The 20,851-nt window shown below is 49.2% G+C and overlaps 1 protein-coding gene across 1 annotated transcript in view; it reads left to right on the top strand.

Moving 5' to 3' along the window:
* The first annotated feature begins 2,930 nt into the window (after positions 1-2,930).
* KIF3C (kinesin family member 3C) overlaps positions 2,931-20,851 on the top strand; it is a 35,989-nt gene continuing 18,068 nt past the window's right edge. Inside the window, exon 1 of the mRNA XM_027966582.3 lies at positions 2,931-5,155. Within this exon, the coding sequence (XP_027822383.1) occupies positions 3,617-5,155 (1,539 nt within the window). The 5' untranslated portion in view covers positions 2,931-3,616. The remainder of the gene's footprint in view (positions 5,156-20,851) is intronic.

Here is a 20,851-nt window from a genome sequence, read left to right as displayed (position 1 = left end):
AGAAGTACAACTTCAGGTACTTGGACCATCCAAGTGGCTGCATGTATTAGAGAATTGGATATATAAAAGTGGAGAATAGAGAAGTTTGGACCGGTAGAAATTTAGGAATCATTTAAACACAGAGTGAAGCCATAAGCTATAGTGATCACTAGAGGGTAGCATTGGAAGGAAAAGAAGACTTAGGACCAAGCTTTAGGAAATTACAATATTGAATGTTGGGGTTGAAAGAGGTCAGTTGGTTAAGGACTGCCAAAAAAGGGAGACACAGAATGTGAACAACCTTTCATGCAAAGGACAAAAGGAAGGAAAACTACTATTTCATGACTATCTTCTATGTCCTGGGAGTTTTCACATACGTTATCTGACTTTATTCTCACGTAAACCCCATGAGTCAGTAAGCGTTCCTATCTTCACTTTCCCACTGAGAAAATAGATGTTCAGAGAAGTCGAATAATTTACTTAGGGCCACACAACTTATAAGCAGTAGTCTCCTCCAGTCTCCCTCCCATGTGGGAGGATCTGGGTGAGTGCCTTGTCAGGTGGTGCATTTGGTGGAAAGAACAGGGCTGGAATCCCCTTTATTCAGCACTCTAGTGCCAAGGTTGTAAGCCAAAACATAGAAAGGGTAGTCCAAAAACCAAAGCCAAGTGCAACAAGAAAACAGTTCAAGAGCCAAATGGTCCATTCAGAAGTCAGGTTGCCAAAGCCAAAACCTCACCCAGTAATTGGTTCAAAAGCCAAGTTAATCACAAGCAGTAGAACTTGGTCAAAGAGAGGGCTGAGGAAGGTCAGGAAACTTCAGAAGTGGGGAAGCCACCAGCTAAGCTTCAGGCTTCCAGCTGAGCTAGCATTTGGGTACTGGGGATTTGAAGATGGGGAGGAGGTGAGGAGACAGGTTTTGTAGAATTGAAGAACTGAGCAAATAGAAAATAATGTGACTGGAAATGTTTTGTGGAAAGATTCTTCTGGTGACTCTGTGAAGAAGGGCCTTAAGATGGGAGAATAAGGACAAGTCAGGCCCAATGCATAGATTCAACTCCCCTCTGCAGAATGAACAGGGGTAGGACACTGGCTTGTTCCCTGGACTTGAGAAATTATACTTGATTTGTATCCTAGAGGAAAAAAAAATATGACAACCCAAAAGTGGAATGCCAAATGTAGACCTGGTTTGTCCAGGATACTTAAGGAAGCAGAGCTGTTGGGCAAGCCAAGCCAGGACACATGTATGTCTTAAGGGCTTTCTTAAAAATGAGTCTTCTCATTGGTACAGTACTTTATAATCAGCAGTAGCATTTGAACTTCACAACCACTTTAAAACCAATGGCTTTAAATAGATGAGAAAACTAAGGCTAGGGCAAGGTAAATTGTGTGCCAAAATTCACACAGTTGGGTGGAAATCAGAACTGTAGCTCGAGTCCAGGTTTTGTTCTATGCAAATTCTGTGTCTTTCTCTGTAAAAGAAAAGAGATTGGTCAGGGAAGGCTTCACAGAGGAGGCAAGGGCAGGGTACCAAGTACAGAAGAGTAACAGGCAAAGGCACAAAGGTGCAACATGGAACAGCCAGAAGGCAACAAAACCTGGTTTCTAGTATTGTAAGGGCCTTGAGGACCAGAAGTGCCAGTTCCTAGAATGAGGCCTGGGGTTTATCAGGCGCTTGCTGTTGTTTGTTGTTCAGTCACCCAGTTATGTTCGACTCTTTGCAACCCCATGAACTGCAGCATGCCAGGCCTCCCTGTGCCTCACCACCTCCCAGAGTTTGCCCAAGTTCATGTCCATTGCATCAGGGATGCCATACAGACATCTCATCCTCTGATGCCCTCTTTCCCTTCTGCCCTCAATCTTTTCCAGCATCAGGGACTTTTCCAATGAGTCAGCTGTTTGCATCAGGTGACCAAACTACTGGAGCTTCAGCATCAGTCCTTCCAATGAGTATTCAGGATTGATTTCCTTGGAGACTGACTGGTTTGAATTCCTTTTTGTCCAAAGGACTCTTAGGAGTCGTCCCCAGCACCACAGTTAGAAGGCATCAATTCTTTGGTGCTCTGCCTTCTTTATAGTCCAGCTCTCACAAACAAATGTGACCACTGGGAAGACCATAGCCTTGACTATACAGACATTTGTTGGCAGAGTGATGTCTCTGCTTTTCTGTTCAAAGGAATGAATGTCTAGAATATAGATTCTCTATAGGAGAGTAGCTGGAAGTGAGGCTGGGAAGTGGCAGGAGTCAGAAGATGGAGAGGCTTTAATACAATATGGAAGGCTGGTGTTGGAGGAGGAGAGGGGACCAGAGTGCATGTGCAGAAAGGATGCTAAGAGAGAATCATCTGGAAGGTGGTTCCAGGAGAGAGAAAAGGAAGGCCAGAAGTAAACCAGGGCAGGGAGAGGAAAAGACAGTCAAGAAGAATTTCTGCGTTAGAATGCCTGGCAACACCCTGAAGGGGAGGGGGGTGACATGTAGGGGTCTGGAGGCAGAAAGGCAGGAGCAGGAGAGAGAGAGAGAGAGAGAGAGAGAGAGAGAGAGAGAGAGGATGCTGGCTGTGGAGGAAACAGGTGTGGGCAGTGGATACCCCGCATCCTCCAGCAGCTAGGCTGCAACCTCAACAGTCACTCCGGAGGCTGCAGGCCAGAGAAGGAGGGGCCTCTCGGACTGGAGAAGTCATTAGCAACCTGCCAGAACCGGGTTAACAAAGGCAGGACTACAACTCCCAGCATGCCCCGCCCCAGTGGGGTGACGGCGGGCGGTGGCTGCGCTGCACCCGCTTGGTGGGCGCAGGACCTGGGTCGGCACCGGAGCCTGTCATTCCGGAGGGGGGCGGTCTGCGTGGCGGGGGGGCGGTGCGGGCGGGCGATGCACTCGGGTCCCCAGCGCACTGGCCGCGCCCGGCTCGCGTCTCCCGCCCCGCGGCCCCGCCCCTTGCCCCACCCCAGCCGGGCGGTTTAGCTGGGGCCGCAGAGCGGCGGCAACATCATTCTCGCCGCGGCTGCTCCGCCCCATCCCCTTCTGTTTTTCTCTCTCATTCTCCGGTGGCGACGGCGGGGAAGGCGGAGGCAGAGGCTGCGGCAGCCGCGCTGGCTGCAATGAATGATCCCCCAGCTGGGGGAGAGGACTCCAGGTGAGCCTCTGCCCTTGGGAGGGCCGGGACCCCCGGCCCCCCAGAACCTGCAGCACCCTTCCCCCCATCCCCCGCCATGGATCTCTAGAGGAGGAGGAGGACGAGAAGACAGCTCTGCCGCCCACCCCCATCCCATTTTCCTCTTCCTTTATCTCATTGTTGCCCGTCGCTGTTTACGGCAGCGCTCCCTCTGCCCCAGCATGGGGCGGGCTCTGGGTACTGCCGTTCGGCAGGCGCTGCTCCCGCGGCTGCCCGGCGATTCTGCCTAATTCTCCCTCCGCAGCCGGTGCAGCGAGGACCGGAGAGCGGTGGAGGCCCGGACTGCAGTAGCGGCAGGGCCAGCTCCCAGCATCTCCACCCTAGGAGGCTGCATGCGGGTTGAAGAACGGTGCCTGGGGGCTGGGCCGGCCCCGCTGATCCCGACCTAGGAAGGACAGCAGGACTAACCAGGCTGCGGAGGGGGTCCGGGGGTGGGGGGTGTGCAGGAAGGACAGAGCAGCAAGATGGCCAGTAAAACCAAGGCCAGCGAGGCCCTGAAGGTGGTGGCCCGGTGCCGCCCCCTCAGCCGGAAGGAGGAGGCTGCTGGTCACGAGCAGATCCTGACCATGGACGTGAAACTAGGCCAGGTGACCCTGCGGAACCCCCGCGCTGCCCTGGGGGAGCTGCCCAAGACCTTCACCTTTGATGCCGTGTATGATGCCAGCTCCAAGCAGGCAGACTTGTATGATGAAACCGTGAGGCCCCTGGTAGACTCGGTGCTTCAAGGTTTCAACGGCACCGTCTTTGCCTATGGACAGACAGGCACGGGCAAGACCTACACCATGCAGGGGACCTGGGTGGAGCCCGAGCTCCGCGGGGTCATCCCCAATGCCTTTGAGCATATCTTCACCCACATCTCGCGCTCCCAGAACCAGCAGTACTTGGTCCGGGCCTCCTACCTGGAGATCTACCAGGAGGAGATTCGAGACCTGCTCTCCAAGGAGCCCGGCAAGAGGCTGGAGCTGAAGGAGAACCCTGAGACAGGCGTCTACATCAAGGACCTGTCCTCCTTCGTCACCAAGAATGTCAAGGAGATAGAGCACGTGATGAACCTGGGGAACCAGACCCGGGCAGTGGGCAGCACACACATGAATGAGGTCAGCTCCCGCTCCCATGCCATCTTCGTCATCACCGTGGAGTGCAGTGAGCGTGGCTCGGATGGCCAGGACCACATCCGTGTGGGCAAGCTCAACCTGGTGGACTTGGCTGGTAGCGAGAGGCAGAACAAAGCAGGCCCCAACACCACTGGAGGGACCACCACACAGCCCACTGGTGGTGGCGGTGGTGGAGGGGGTGGAGGCAGTGGTGGAGAGAGGCCGAAGGAAGCCTCCAAAATCAACCTGTCGCTGTCCGCCCTGGGCAACGTGATCGCTGCTCTCTCGGGTAACAGGAGCACCCACATCCCCTACCGGGACTCGAAGCTGACCCGGTTGCTCCAGGACTCTCTGGGGGGAAATGCCAAGACCATCATGGTGGCCACCCTGGGGCCAGCCTCTCACAGCTACGACGAGAGCCTCTCCACCCTGCGCTTCGCCAACCGGGCCAAGAACATCAAAAACAAGCCCCGGGTGAACGAGGACCCCAAGGACACACTTCTGCGGGAATTCCAGGAGGAGATCGCCCGCCTGAAGGCCCAGCTGGAGAAGAAGGGGATGCTGGGAAAGCGACTCCGCAGGAAGAGCAGCCGCAGGAAGAAGGCCGTGTCAGCCCCAGCCGGGTACCCGGAGGGACCGGTGATCGAGGCCTGGGTAGCCGAAGAGGAGGATGACAACAACAACAACCACCGCCCGCCCCAGCCCATCCTGGAGACAGCCTTGGACAAGAACATGGAGAACTACCTGCAGGAGCAGAAGGAGCGGCTAGAGGAAGAGAAGGCGGCCATCCAGGACGACCGCAGTCTGGTGAGCGAGGAGAAGCAGAAGTTGCTGGAGGAGAAGGAGAAGATGCTGGAAGACCTGCGGCGGGAGCAGGAAGCCACGGAGCTGCTCGCCGCCAAGTACAAGGTAAGAGTCCCCAAGGAAGCAAGGGCTCTCCAGAGGCCCCCAGAGGGATCTGGGCTGGCAGGCTTTGCTTTGAGGATCTGCGGTCTGGCCTGAAGCAAGGTGTCCTGCCCTTCTGCCAAGTGCTCCCCTGGAGAAGCCTGGCAAATTTCTGCGGCTCTGGGCTGCCAGGCAGAGCTGCTGAGGAGCACCTAAAAGGAAACACAGACTCACACACAGAGCAAAACCAGGCAGGCAGCCTCTCAAGCTCGTGAGCTTGGGCTGGCCTGACCTGCAGCCTGGCAGTCTCTGCTGGTGGCCTCCAGAACCGGTCAGGCCCATGGACAGCCAGGCAGGCGTTGAGCCTCATTTAGGTGTGGGTTCTCACTCTTGCTTAGCTGCCTCCCTTGTGATGGCCTCCCCTTGCAACACCATCAGACCTCACGCTGCTTTAATACCTGACATTTGGATAACACTTCACAGTTTCCATAACTGTGTACGTGCTCTCAATTGATCCTTATGGTAGCTATCTGGGGTCCTGGTTGTTAAATCCCTATGTTTACAGATGAGGGGCTAAGGCTCAGAAAAGTGACATGAGGTTCCATCCTACAAAGTAGCAGAGCCAAGCTGGAACCAGTGGCCCTTGGGCCCTTTCAATTCTTGAATGGCAAGGTGGGACTATAAATGGGTCCTGCTCCCTGTGAAGGCAGTCCAGCAGTCCACAGGGCCTATTGCTTGGAAGTTTAGGGAGGAGATCATGCTGAGGGTAGGAGAGCACCTCCGGCTCTACACTGGAAACCTGGAGTCTAGGGCTAGATGTACTGTAGCTCATTGAGTGACCCTGTGTTTATTGTGTCTTCCTTTCCTCAACCCTCAGTTTCCCTTTTTGTAAAATAGAGGGTTGGCCTGGGTGATCTCTGAGGTTCTTCTAATCTGAGCAGCAAACCAGCTAGCTCCTAGTAAGACCCAATTCCCCATTACCCTGAGAGACCTCAGGGCCTCAGCATTCCCACAGCCCCAGGGACACCTCCAGGCCCCAGTGGAGCTAAGCTGCAGAGGTCCCCCTGCCTGGCTGGCCACCGACCTATTAAATTTTGTTGTCACAGATGCCAGGAGTCCCTGTCCCAGGCGTTTCCAGGTCCATAGAGTCCTTAACTGTGGATTGGAGGAAGGGTGCAGGGAACCATGAGCTGACGTCTTGCTGGGGAGAGCAAAACACTATCGTTTCTTAGTCCCTCTCAGGAGTGTGGGCTGGGGCTCAGGGAAGCACCGCCTGGGAGGGAGCATGGCAGCAGCTGGAGGAGGGACAGTTGAGCTGCACACCATTGTCTGTGTTATGAGAATGTGCTGCTGCACCGGGGGGTTCTGGCCTTGCTTCTTTAATATTTAATTCACCACCAGGAGCTCAGCAAGGGTTATGCTGAGCCGCTTCCTCAAAGAAAGGATCAGGGGCCTGGCACATTTGGGGTCCTCCTGGAAGAAGCAGGATGTGAAAGCCAGGACAGTTAGACTCAGCTCTTCCAGGAGAAAGGAAATCTGGGCAGTCTAGTGCTTTCCACCGGGAAATCTTACAGGGGTGGTGTGTCATCAGTTTCATCACCAAGAGCCTCACCGCTACCCATTGCTCTCCACCTCCACCCATCCTTAAAGCCAGGGGGCAAAAGAGGCTAAAAGGGTGCTCTTTGCCCCCGAAGACATGGGTAGAAGGGATAGAGCGAAGGATCCACTGGAATCCTTTCCACTGGGAACAATGGATCTCCCACTGCTGCCTACTCCCTGGCTCCCTCCATAAGATTCTTGGAGCACAGATAATGGGGCAGTCAAGAGATCAGTGGCCAGTGGCAGAATTCTTGCAGTAGAGGCATAGCCCACTGAATCTCCCTTCTTACAACTGCCAGAGGCCTTGGGAAACTGAGGCCCAGACTCACCTAGGGCCACACAGGTGAGTTAAGGAGAGCCAGACTCTACACTTGGTCTAGCTTCTTTCTATTACACTAGAGTCCTGCTGTTGTTACCTTGCTACTTGATAATCAGAGTAATTCATTTTTATGTAACTCTTATATTTTGATCTCATGGCATCCTCGCAGCTATCTCCAGAGATGAATATTACTATTTCCATTTGACAGTGATGAAAGCCAAGGCTGCCGACAGTCTCAGTGACCTGGATTGATAGGTGGCAAAGTCAGGACTGGAATCCAGGTCTATGCTGTGCTGTTTTCAGGTCTTCACAAATCCCTCCATGTGTGCTGTCTGTGTGACTCGTGACGAAGGCCTTTGCCTCTCTAGGCCTTGGGTTTCCATTTGCCTAATGAGGGGAAGTCTGACGCAGCTCCTTGGGGACTGGGTGACATGGTCATTATGTGCCAGGCTTTCGGATATAAGCAAAGGGGGAGGGGCGTCTGGGAAATTCCAGGAGAGGAATGATTCCACATCCTGTGACTTCTTGTCACACCCAGCCCAGGACCAACAGCAGCCAGCAAGCCCAGAACAGAGCCTGGACAGAGGACCCCAGGCTTCCTAAGGCACTGCTGGTTCAGAGTTGGTTGTTTGGAGGATGGAGGAAACAATTTGAGGGCCCTTGAGGGATCCACTGGGTAATGAGGGGAGGAGCATGGCAGAGGTCCTCCCAGGCCTGCCTGGTTCACAGGGTTGTGCTGAAGATGAAGTGAGATCATTAGTGTGAGGGCATTTGAAATAAATGGAGGGCATTAACAGCCGCTGGGTGGCTTCTGTCTGCCAAGCAGGGGTCCAGTGATCTCCAGGACTGATACCTTTATTTCTGGCTTAAGGTTTTCTTTCCCCTGCCATTTCAGCTGCCTTGCCTGCAGCTGTGGGAGCAGAGCCAGGCGAGAAGGATCTAGGAGCCCTCCAAAGGCAGGAGCTCGGATCCCTCCTGGAAATGAGTTTCTGCTCCCCATGTTCGACACACTCCAGCTCCCGCTTTCTGAGATATGACATCAGCTCCCCTTCTCATCCCCCCCTCCCCAATTCCCTTCTTCCAGTTCACACTGCCGCTGGGGGCAGTTGAGCAGTAGCTGAGGCGACCCAGTGCCCTCATTCATTCTCTCTGACTCATCTTACAGTCTGTCTCACCCGTTTTTCCTGCCCACCACCTCTGGGGTCCCCATTCCCTTTGTTCTCCGCTCACTGTGTACAAACACAGTGCCTATCTCCTAGGAGTCTCCTTTCATCTCCTCTCATATTTACCTTGAACCTTAGGGGGTTCGAGGTGTGCAAACGTGTGAGGGTTGGTGATTGTCATCAGCGCCCTGTTTCTGGGTAGTCGTTAGCCATCCACACTTCCACCGTGTCTCCGGGGGGCTTGAGCGCGTACCAGACCCGAGAGGTAGGGGGAGTTGGTCAAGCCACAGGCCAGACCCACGACTGAGGTTCCGGCTCTGCACAACAGCAATTCCAGTGTGTGCACAGTACAGTCTCACTACCTTGAGAATATGCAATGTGTGTGGGTGGATCGAGAGAAAGCCCACTTTCATTGTGCAAGGAACATGTTTTAATACCTGTTTTCATTTTGAGCTTAATTTTTTGAGGGCTTGGACTAGATGATTTCTAAAGCTTTGGTTCTAGATCTTTAGAGGGAAAGAAGGGTGTGTAGGGGAGGCAAGGGCTGCAGATGATACAAAATGCAGGCTCGAAATGAAGAGAGGCCTGGAAGAGGTAGAAACAACACACTGCTTGTTGATCCCCACGTAAGTAGGTCTGGAGGGGGTGGAGGGAGGGGGCTGCTTGGCTAGAGCCCAACTCTCTCTGTAGTGGGTATGGGAAAGAGACCCTGCAGAAGCCGCCCCTGAAGCCAGAGGGATGAGGTCACTACAGAGAGTACAGGCTGCTTGAATTTTCATTGTCTGTCTGTCAGTCCCCCTTCTTCCTCCACTTCTCAGCATTGGGATTCACCATAGACAGTTTCGCAAGAGAAGGAGTCTGACGCTCGAGAAACAACAGCACTAGCAAGAATCATGCCATTTACGTAGCACTTGTCATGTGCCAAGCCCTATACCATATATTGTATCCAGATTATCTCATGTAATCCTCACAGACACCTTCCAAGAAGGTGTTATTACTGTTTCCATTTTATACTTGAGACAACCCAGATTTTGTGACTTGCCCAAGGCCTCGTGATATGTATATGGCAAATCTAATTAGGTCCAGGTCAGTTTGACACAAACTCTGATCCTCTCGTGCTTAAAGAATTATGAATACCGGGACTGGTTGCTGGGGAGGTAGTGAAAAATGACAGCAGTGGGGGTACATGTGTTGAATTTGAGGTGACAGAGTCCAGTGAAAAGCGGGAGATGGAGAGGTTTGGTTTTTTTAATGATTTTTTTGTTATAGATCATTTTTTTAAAGTCTTCATTGAATTTTTTTTACAATATTGCTTCTGTTTTATGTTTTGGTTTTTTGGCCACAAGGCATATGGGAAACCTAGCTCCCAGACCAGGAATCAAACCCACACCCCCTGCATTGGAAGGCGGAGTCTTAACTACTGGACCGCCAGGGAGGTCCCAACAGGGGAGTTTAAAAACAAGTACAGGACTGGAAATGGAGTTGAGGGGTCATCTGTAGAAGAGGGCTCAAATGAGACCCTTGGCCCTCTGTTCTTGACCCTCCTTCCCTTAATGTAAGTGACTCCCAAATCAAGATCTGTCTGGGTCTTTGCTGACCTTTTTTTGTAGAATGCTGCATTCAGAGGTGATGTCAGAGTCAGGCAGGCCTGATTTACCAGTTCTGAGACCTCAGTTTCCTCATCTATAAAGTGGGATAATAGTACCTATGTCATAGTGCTCTTGAGAAGGTGACAGTCAACATTAAAGCATTTTGCACAATTCCTAGCATGTAAGCGTTCATAAATAATAACTTCATTACTGTTATCTTCAGTTACCTAATGGATGTCTTCACTTGGCCATCTTTCTGATATGTTAAACACATCACATTTTGTTGTGGCATTCAAGACCTACCAGAGCCTGGTTATCTCTCTCCAATGTCACCTACCTAAGAAAGCGATAGGAGAACTTAACAGCCAACTCCTCTACCCCATACTTTGAACTTAGGATGTTTCTCACTGCCCTTCTGCTGATTGTACTGTTTTTATATCACAGGTTGTCCTAGTAACCAGGGAGTGAGAATTACGGCAGCAGGTTAAACTCAATGTAAAGAGCTTCTTGATAGTTAGGATTGATCTGCTTCAAGAGATAATGTCTCCAATCCCTGGAAGTGTCCAAGGAGAAGCTGAACATCACAGTTGCTCTAAAGGGATTCAAAAGCCAGAAAAGTCATTGAACTAGGTGATCTTTAAAGTTCCCTCCTCTTCAAAGTCCTTTATTGTTAAAAGTAGCATTTTTTTAAGCAAAATATAGAGTGTTCAGTTCATCTTTTTGAAAATTCAGGTGATAAGATTTAAATGTTAATGTATGAATTCAACCAATAATGGAAGATATTTTCAGCTTTCTATCATGACTGGTTAGAGAAAGACAATGAGAAGAAAAAAATGGGAGGAAAGACAGGAAAGAAATAGAGAGGAAAGACAAATGGAGTCAGAGCTGGGGAGACAGATGGAGAGAGAGAGAGAGTGGGTGAAGAGATGGACAACAGAATTTCTGGGGAGAAGAAAGCCCAATTGGGAGAGAAAGTGCTTTAGAGGAGAGCATGAGGTAGTACTGTTCCGCTGGCATGATCTTGAGGTTAGTCTTCAAACAGGGGTGTGTCCAGTCTCTAAAGAATCCCCAGTAATCCAGGGAGCACCTATGTTCCCAAAGCTGGTCTGGTTCCTTCCCCATGTCCCCAGGGACACTAGCCGCATGCCAGACCCTCTGAGATTTATAGGGCCAGGAGATCAGGGAACTGTGTACCCTGCCCTCCCCACCCCCCACCACTGCCACCACCCATTCCAGCTGAGTCCTCTGTGATCCTTGAGAGAAGCAAGTAACCAGAGCTCCAGGCTGGGTCTGGCATCTAGGTCAGAGTCCATGGCTTCTTGGCACCACTGAGAGCAGTGACTTACATTCCTTCCTGTCCCTGGCGGTGTGATCAGTTAACAGAATTGCCGTGAGCTGGGAGCATTTTGTAATATAAAGATCTGACCTGCAGGAAGTATGTTAAGACATTGCCATCAGAGGTTCTGCGATTCAAGTTATGTTGGGACTCAGCAGGCCTTTTGGTCCAGTCTTAGGTTTCTCTTTCTGTGTGTTGGCTAGAGGAGTGTATTATCATATTGCCCTTAGTCATCTCCAGCCCCCAGACAGCACAAGATTGGATGAAGTGGCTATGATAATGTTCTTATTGTGCTTTGAGGACTAGGAGGAAGGGCCTGGAATTCAGCAGAAGGGCACGCCCTCCCATCTGTGCCCTGCCAGTCTGCTGCCCCTGGCCAGTCTGGGGGCACTTCTGGGGCTGACTGGGCCTGAGAGCTGCTGAATCAGGTAGCCTGAGTAGATAAGAAATGGTCTCACTTCCACCCAGTCTAACCCTTCAGCCACGACAAGTCTGCGTAAGGTGGATTCCAGTGCTCTGAGCTTGTAGGGTCCCTGCACTGGGGGGGGGTTGGTGTATATCTAGAATTTTGAATATCCTGAGAAATGCCTGGGCATTAAATCCTGGTCGGATTCAAGACTTACTTTCTAGTCATCTCCCTTTGCTCTCAGATATACTCGGCTTCCCTTGTAGCTCAGTCGGTAAAGAATCTGCCTGCAGTGCAGGAGACCTGGGTTCAATCCCTGGGTTGGGAAGATCCTCTGGAGAAGGAAATGGCAACCCACTCCAGTATCCTTGCCTGGAAAATCTCATGGACAGAGGAACCTGGTGGATTGCAGTCCATGAGGTCGCAAAGAGTTGGGCACGACTGAGCGGCTAACACACACACATACTCAATTGAGGGGTACCAGGCCCTGGGCTGAACTGTGTGTCTGTAATGGTAAGGAATGGACCTGCAGGCTTTCTCTTTCTTCAAGTGAGCCAGCAGAATAATAACAACAATTGGAATAATAACCGTAGCCACCATTTCTTTAGTGCATGCTTAATGTCAAGTATGGGCTCCCTGGGTGGCTCAGTGGTAAAGAATCCACCTACCAGTGTGGAAACACAGGAGACTTGGGTTCGATCCCTAAGTCAGGAAGATCCCCTGGAGAAGGAAATGGCAACCCAGTTCAGTATTCTTGCCTGGAAAATTCCATGGACGGAAGAGCCAGGCAGGCTGCAGTCCGTGGGGTCTCCAAGAGTCAATCATGACTGAGCATGCATGTACAATGTCTAGTACTCACTGTATTCTCGAGTTGTTTTATTTAGTCCTCACGCTAGCACCATGAAATAGTAGTGTTTTAATCTCCACGTGACAAATGAGGATACTAAGGCACAGTAATGAAGGAACAATTTGAGGTCACATGCTTATGAATGTTAGCCAGGAATATGAACCGGTATCTGCTTGATTCCAAAGCCCACGATCTTTCCTCCACCCTGTATCACCAGCTCAGAAAGGGGGCTTCATGCCAGATCCCTGGCTAACAGATCCCAGTGGGAGCTCTTGTCTGCTGAGATGCTGAACTCATCTCTGTCCTTACACATGATGCAAACCCCAGCCTCAGACCTCCGTCTGGGGCCGTTCATTCATAGAATCAACAAATCTTGAACGCTGTGGCCAAGAATATAAATCAATAGGTAGGGTTAACTTTGTCTTTAAATTGTTTAAATTTCTGGAGTGAATCACAGGAACTCACTAATAATGGTTATCTCTAGGGGTTTTATTAATAATAGGAAGGAGGCTTTTTTCACCTTTTTTTTTTTTTTAACAGCAAGCATATAGGGCTTCCCTTGTGGCTCAGTTGGTAAAGAATCCTCCTGCAATGCAGGAGACCCTAGTTCAATTCCTAGGTCAGGAAGATCTGCTGAAGAAGGGATAGGCTACCTACTCCAGTATTCTTGGGCTTCCCTTGTGGCTTAGCTGGTAAAGAACCTACCTGCAGTGTGAGAGACCTGGGTTTGATCCCTGAGTTAGGAAGATCCCCTGGAGAAGGGAAAGGCTACCCACTCCAGTATTCTTGCCTGGAGAACTCCATGGACTGTATAGTCCATGGGCTCATAAAGAGTCGAGTGAGCGACTTTCACTTTCGCTATATTACTTTGTTAAAAACAAATCTAGAATTTTTAAGGGAGAAAAATATGTAAAAGAAATGTGTTAACACATGGTTGGAAGATTGGCTTAAATGAATAATTGAGGGAGACCCAGGGTCGAGAATAACTCTTAATGGTACTCAGGTTTTGGTAATCCTGTGACTTGGACAAGTCAGTTCCCCTTCTGGTTCTATAAGAAACGATCAATCAATGATTCCTTGCTTTCTGCACTATTTGCTGATTCACGGTGGAAGCAGCAGGTCAGGAGCCCAGGTTTAGAGACCAGCCTGGATGAGGAACAGTAAGGGCTGGAAAGGAATGACCAAGCATTGCCTGGAAGCTGGAGGCTGAACGACCCAGGGTCTGTAAACTACGGAGTCTACACTTTATGCATCCTTAGGTCTCATCCAGTTCTGACATTGTATTAATAGCGTTCTTTTGTCTGGCTGGGTTTTTTCCCCAGTGTTGGAGAGAAACCCTTTAGGACAATGCAAATAAGTGAACGAAGTAGAGGAGAAAGACAAAGTTAAGGATCAGATCTGAAGTGATCATGCTTTTCCTACTCAAGCAGATGAGCTGATTTTTTTCTTCCTGTTTTTCTCCAAGGTGGACTGAAGCGTTTCTGGGCATTCGTATCTTGTCCAGTGCAAGACTGGAGGTGGAATCCAGCTCATCTCATTCTCTGGCCAATATGTTTCCTGATCTCTTAGTTCCTTCTTTTTTTGGCTGCACTGGGTGTTCGTTGCATGAGGGCTTTCTCCAGTTGCAGTGAGCAGGGGCTACTCTTTGTTGCGGTGTAAGGGCTTCTCATGGAGATGGCTTCTCTTATTATGAAGCAAGGGCTCTAGGCCCATGGGCTTCAGTAGCTATGGTGCTCAGGCTTAGTTGCTCTACAACATATGGAATCTTCCTGGACCAGGGATTGAACCCATGTCCCCTGCATTAGCAAGTAGATTCTTATCCACTGTACCACCAGGAAAGTCCTAATTTTTTCTTCTTTCGGATGAGAAAATTACTAGCATGTAGTGTTTTGAGGCATCCAAGGAGACCCAAGGCAGGAACTCAGACTCAGTTTCCTGATTTATGTTCCTGAGGGCAGAGAATCACTGAAAATAGCATTCTTCTTCCCCTCGCCATTGTTTCTTTCATTTCTTTTTCCCTTACTGCTGGTTCCTCAAGATCTATAACCAGAGGCCACAAAAGGAGAAACAGGTTTGTGACTGTAGGCGTGGCTGTATTCCCTAAGAGGTGGGACCCAGGATTGCTGCCCTGGTTGTTTGTTCTGTGTGATGAGTGGTGGATAGGTGTCAGGTACTGCAACAGGAAGTAACCTCTGACATTTGATTGTACATTATCATTTACTAGGTATTTCTTCACCTGTTCTCCAGCTCACCATTCTTACCAAAGCCTGCAAGGTTAGTGAATATTTGCCCCATTTTACAGATGAGAGAAACAGAACTCCAAGAGCTAATGCCCTAGATTTCTTAGCAAATAGGATGGCAGAGTGTATGCCAGGATTCATGTTCTCTAATTGACAGGCCTGGTGCTCTTTGTTTCTTTCCACTATGGAACTTGTGAGGTGGCCCTTCCTGTGAGCATTCGGGCTTCACCCTCTCTCAGGGACCCTAGTGATACTGATGCCCTCCCCACAAGCACACACTTAAGAGCCCTATCCCACTCATCTCAGAGGCCCCCATAAGAACTTCACACAGGCAGAAGCATCTTCAGCAGAACCCTGCCTGTTTCATCTGGAAGAGAAAGAAATGGTGCCCTGAGCTTTCCTGATGATTCCTGAGTTGGCAAAGGTGCAAAGACCAAATGCTACTTTCCCCCAAGGCACTTCCCTGCTCAAATCCAGGAGAAAACTGTGGCACAAGGACTTGGAATCAGGAGGCTGGTGTTTAAATACTACTTCTGCCATTTACTGTCTCCATAACCGTAATCTAGTCACCTCACCTGTCTGAGGATGGGATCATATTCATTATCTCGTGAAGTTCTTTTGATGATTAAATAGGATGATAAATGCAAAAAGCACCCAACCCAGGCATATGGCAAATGGCAGCCAGGATTCCTGTCTCTTGCAGAATGTCATAGGTTAGCTGGCAGTCACAAGGCAGAGCCTGTTTGGCTTCTCTGTAAAATCATACTTGATGGTATCTCCTCAGAGGGTGGCTGGCTGCGCCTGGCTGTCTCCTTGCTGGTTTTCCAGACCAGCGTTTAATGAGCACTGGGCCTCCTTTCTACTCCTGATTTTGCACTTCAGTTGCTCCTGGGATGGGAAGAGGGCAGCTTCTGAATATCCCAGGCTGTATCTGCAGGCTGGCCTGGTCCCTGTGGTGATCTTTGCTATTAACTGGGAGAATTTTGCAGGAACTAATAATGCCTGTGGCCGGGGATTTGTTATGTAAGTGAATTTTGAAACACTCCAGTCAGTAACATTCGGGTAACAAAAAACGTGTTACTATGTCTCCGGTCAGTAAATTGCTAATTGTCACAGCAGCTGACCTGCCTCTAATACCCTAAGCAAAGGCCCTAATCAAATTGGGAAATTATTTGGAAAGTGTGTAGTCAATATAGGAACGGATACACATGTGCATGTGTGTGCTCAGTCACTTCAGTCGTGTCCCACTCTTTGCAACACCATGGACTGCGGCCCACCAGGCTCCTCTATCCATGGGGTTATCCTGGCAAGAATACTGGAGTGGGTTGCCATTTCCTCTTCCAGGGCATCTTCCCGGCCTAGGGATTGAACCCATGGCCCCTGCATTGGCAGGCAGATTCTTTTATCACTAGCACCATCTGGGAAGCCTCAACAGATACACATACCGACTCCTTAATTATGAGTTCTAGACTTAGAAGTCTTCATCTCTGGGCCTCAGTTTCCTCCTCTGTGAAGCACAGGGCATTGGGGTTGATGATTCCCTGAGGTCACCTTAATTGTCTGGTGATTTGTTTCCCTCTCACAAGAGTCAGACCATGTCCTTGCAACTCCCTGCCCTGTTTTCCGCCCCCACAGCCTCTGCTGGCCTTTTAGTTACACTGGACATATTCAGAACCAGTAGAACCAAACCCAGCCCTGTCTACAGGCTCCACCCACCTGGACTCTTTTTCCCTGAGAAATCGCAAAGGCAGCATTAACTGGGGCAGCTAAGAGCTCTGGGGAACTTTTCCTGGGAACTGGAAACCCCATATTCTGCTTTGTACCCTTCCAGCCTGAAGTGGGCTTAGAGATTTGAGACATCCTTGTCCCCTGCCCTCCTTAGGTGATAAAGGCAGAGATCTCTGAGGAAAAGGAGGAGATGGTTACTGGTATCCTCAGAAAAATGAGAAAAGCAAAGAAGAAAAAAACCACCACAAAACTGTTTCGAAGCGAAGAACCAAAGTCACGTATGACATGTCTCAGAGCATGGGGGTGATGCAGGCAGCGATGGACTGAGGCTGGGGAGAAGAGGGAGCTCAGACTCTGCACCTGGATTGGGGGCCACCCCCAGGTTTTTGTGCCAGGACCAGCCCCCTTTTCTAGCACAAGACAAGTTCTATCAGGCTGGCTTGAGTGACAGTGTAGGCTGGGCCAGTGGACAAGACTTGGCAAGAAACCAATAAGGCACATTTGGCTGTCATTCAGACCATGTCTGTGCTGGGTCCTGGCAGGTCAGGCAGAGACGTGTAGGAGCAGTGGACGAATGGAATGGGGTGATACGGGCAGTCAGGCATCTCCCAGAAATTCTCTGCCTGGAGCCCAGGCCCTGGCCAGAAGGAAAAACCCTGAAACAGAGTTCCAAGGAGGAGGCCTAACACGAAGTCAGATGAGCAAGAACCAAGACAGAAACGAATCCTGGGCATGATGGCATGCGGGTGGCAGTGGGAGGAGCCTTGGGACTTGGCGGCCCTGGTAGCCTTGACTGATGCATCAGATTCCAGGCCTGATGGGCAGCCTAAAGTCTGCCTGTGTCCAACTTCTTGAGCTGGGTGTGGGTAGCTGGAGAAGGTGGGGGCTGAATAAACAAAGAATTGTTTTAAGTCACGTCCATCTCCTCACTTTAAAATCACCAAAACACAAAAAAGCAAGCATAAAAGTTTATGTTGGAAGAGGGGAGAGCAAACCTTTGCAAGCCTACCACAGAGCTACAGAGAATATAAATAGGAGACTCAATTTTATATCTATTGTTAAGCCAAATTGAAAATCATGATAATACTTCATGACTGTGAATAAAAGCGGTTCCATTATTTATTGCTGGCAATGGTTTTAAGTGGTAAAACTGTTAGAAAGGTAACTTGACAGTATGTTCTAAGATATACAAAATGTTTATAACTTTTTGTCCACTTCTGTAATTTCCTTCTAAGAAAATCATCTAAAAGATAAAAAATTGGGAATTTTCTGGCAGTCCAGTGGTTAGGACTCCATGCTCTCACTGCTGTGACCCAGGTTCAACCCCTGGTCTGGGAACTAAAAGCCTATAAGCCGAGCAGCATGTCCAAAAAAATTGTATGCATAAGAGTGTTTCTTGTAAACATTAACCAGCCAAACAAACTTTCTTATAATGGGGTTTATATTATAAATTATCCACTCTAAATATTATGACTCCTCTGTCCATGGAATTCTCTAGGCAAGAATACTGGAGTAGGTAGCCATTCCCTTTATCAGGGGATCTTTCTGACCCAGGTATTGAACCCGAATCTCCTGCATTGCAGGCGAATTCTTTACTGTCTGAGCCACCAGGGAAGCTCAAATATTATGCAATCATTAAAGTAACAGAAAATTCTTTTGTTTTTAAGTTTTTGTTGGAGAATAGTTGATTTACAATGTTGTGTTAGTTCAGGAAATTCTTGAGCTATTTGATAGTGTGGAAATAGCAAGATATAAACTTATATTTTGGAGAAGGAAATGGCAATTCACTCCAGTATTCTTGCCTGGAGAATCCCAGGGACAGAAGAGCATGGTGGGCTGCTGTCTATGGGGTCGCACAGAGTCGGACACGACTGAAACAGCAGCAGCAAACTTGTATTTTATCCTATGTCTATAGATATGAAAAATGATGTGTGCATACGGAAAAATCTGGGGTAAAAAGCTAATTTATATGATGAAGAATATGTGAATTTTTTCGTTTGTTTTATTTCTGTGCTTATTTTGACATTAGTGAATTTTTTTTTCTGAAAGCAAAGACAATAAAAGGTTAAAAATATGTCCCCAGAATCCCTTGATGAACTGTGAGTTATTCAATCCAGTACTCTTGAGATATCACATTCCATAAATATATTATCTTTTGTAAAGAAGAACTTCCCTTTGTCCTAAAAATTCAAGGTATAAGCTCTTATTCTCCCTACCAGAGGTTGATTAGAAAAGCCTAGATCTTTGCTTTTCACACCTTTTGATGGTATAGTTTCCAGGTCCATTCTCTCAGCCTTTCTCTGTCTTTGCCATCTGAAGAGTCCTATTTTTTTTAAGCCCTTGCATGGTTTTAGCCGCCCTTTTCTGAATCTTCTCTCTCCTTCAAGTCCCCAGAGATACAGTGAGAGAACTGTAGACAGTACTCCAGATTCAGCTGCATCATGGTTTTATATTAGGGTAGAATGATTTTTGTTTTGTTTCCAAAAAAGCCTTGGTGATGGTACCTGGCCAGATACTATTGGCTTTTTTAGCTGTGGCAGCATATTAAGCCAATGTATTCTGGGAACCATAGAGAATTAGTCCTCGCTTTTCCTCTTTTTGTGGTTTATAACTGACTGCTCACAGCTATCACTTAATGAAGATTTAGGATTACTTTTTTCCCCAATGTAAAACTAATTGAAGCTCATCTGCCATTTTTTGGTCCTTTCACATGGCCTAGAAATTCTCCTGCTCTTTCCCACCTGCAGGGATTTGGGGGCATCTGTGAAGTTGGCATTTCACCCTGTGCACCCTTTCTTGCATGGCTTCTGACATTTGAACATTTTTCCATCTGGAGAGATGCCTGTTTGTTTCCTTCCCCTCCTTCCCCTCCCCTTTCTCTGTTCCCTCTCCCCCTCCCCCATGGAGTAACCACTGATGTAGGACCATGCCAGGAGCATTTTAACCTCTTAAGTTCTGGCCACTGGCTTCCTCGTGGACTGGAATAATCTAGTCTGTCTCTGTAGAGTAGTCACACATGATTCCTCTTGCTGGAAAATGCTGCTTTTCTATTAGCAGGTTCTGCTTCCTAAAACACTGCACAGTGTCTGTGGTAGGAAGAGCCTGGGCTTGGGAATCAAGCAGACTTGGGTCTGGAGTCTCCATTTATATGCAACCGCCATGGTGTGACCTTGGATGGATTACTTAACCTCCCTGAGCTTTCATCAGAAGAATGATGGTGCTTATAGTCTGTCCCTAAAGCATGTCACACAAGTTACTGGAGGGGGTCTCAGATGCTGATTCCCTAGGCCTGTGGAGGGCCGGAGATTCTGCATTTCAAACAAGTTCTCAGATAATGCTGGTTCTGGGGACTGCAGAAAGCAGTGATTCTCCAATTTGATTGCACCCCCAAATCCCCTGGGAACCTTTAAAATCCACCGATGCCTGGACCTCACCACCTCCCTGCTGTTGCTGCTGCTGTTGCCGCCAAGTTGCTTCAGTCGTGTCCAACCCTGTGCGACCTCACAGATTGCAGCTCACCAGGCTCCCCCTTCCCTGGTATTCTCTAGGCAAGAACACTTGAGTGGGTTGCCATTTCCTTCTCCAATGCATGAAAGTGAAAAGTGAAAGTGAAGACACTCAGTTGTGTCCGACTCTTAGTGACCCCATGGACGGCAGCTTACCAGGCTTCTCTGTCCGTGTGGTTTTCCAGGCAAGAGTACTGGAGTGGGATGCCATTGCCTTCTCCCCACCACCTTCTTACCCTCCTCCATTTCCAGTTTAACTGGTGGTACGGTATAGTCTGGGATTTCCCTGGTGGCTCAGACTGTTAAAGAAACTGCCTGCAAGGCAGGAGACCCAGGTTTGATCACTGAGTTGGGAAGATCCCCTGAAGTAGGAAATAGCAACTCACTCCAGTATTCTTGCCTGGAGAATTCCGTGGACAGAAGAGCCTGGAGGGCTACAGTCCACAGGGTCACAAAGAGTCAGTTGGATATGACTGAGCAACTAACACTTTCAGGGTGTAGTCTGGTCATTGAGCCTTTTAAAAGCTCCCTAGGTGATTCTAATGTACACCAAAATCTTGAGATCCATTGCTTAAAGGGTTATGAGCAGAAATAAGTGTGAGACACCTGGCACATAGCAGGTGAGGAGAAAAGAATTATTTTCTTCCTCTTGATTCCTTGCCCTGTGCTTCTCTCTCCACCCTCATCCCCAGTCTTTAAATCAGGTAGAAAAAAGCAGGGCATCAGCTGTGGCCCTGTGCCTCCCTCACTCGAATCTTCTCTAGAGCATCTGGTTTGGGAGAAGCCCCACCTCTGACCCCCTCCAGAAGCCACCTTCAATTCCTGTCCTGCTCTGTCATCCATGATGTATGGGATACAGGGACCCCCTGCTCTCTTTTGCCAGCACTCCCTGCTTTGAGAGCCCTCAGTCGGTCAGCAACTTCCACTGGGAAGAATTCCAGTGGGGAGGCAGCCAGTTTCTTTTGGTGGCTCAAGGTGATTTCAACC

Source organism: Ovis aries, chromosome 3, assembly GCF_016772045.2.
Source record: "Ovis aries strain OAR_USU_Benz2616 breed Rambouillet chromosome 3, ARS-UI_Ramb_v3.0, whole genome shotgun sequence".
NCBI lineage: Eukaryota > Metazoa > Chordata > Mammalia > Artiodactyla > Bovidae > Ovis > Ovis aries.
The sequence above is the reverse complement of the archived record's forward strand: the minus strand, read 5'-3'. Positions and strand labels throughout refer to the sequence as shown.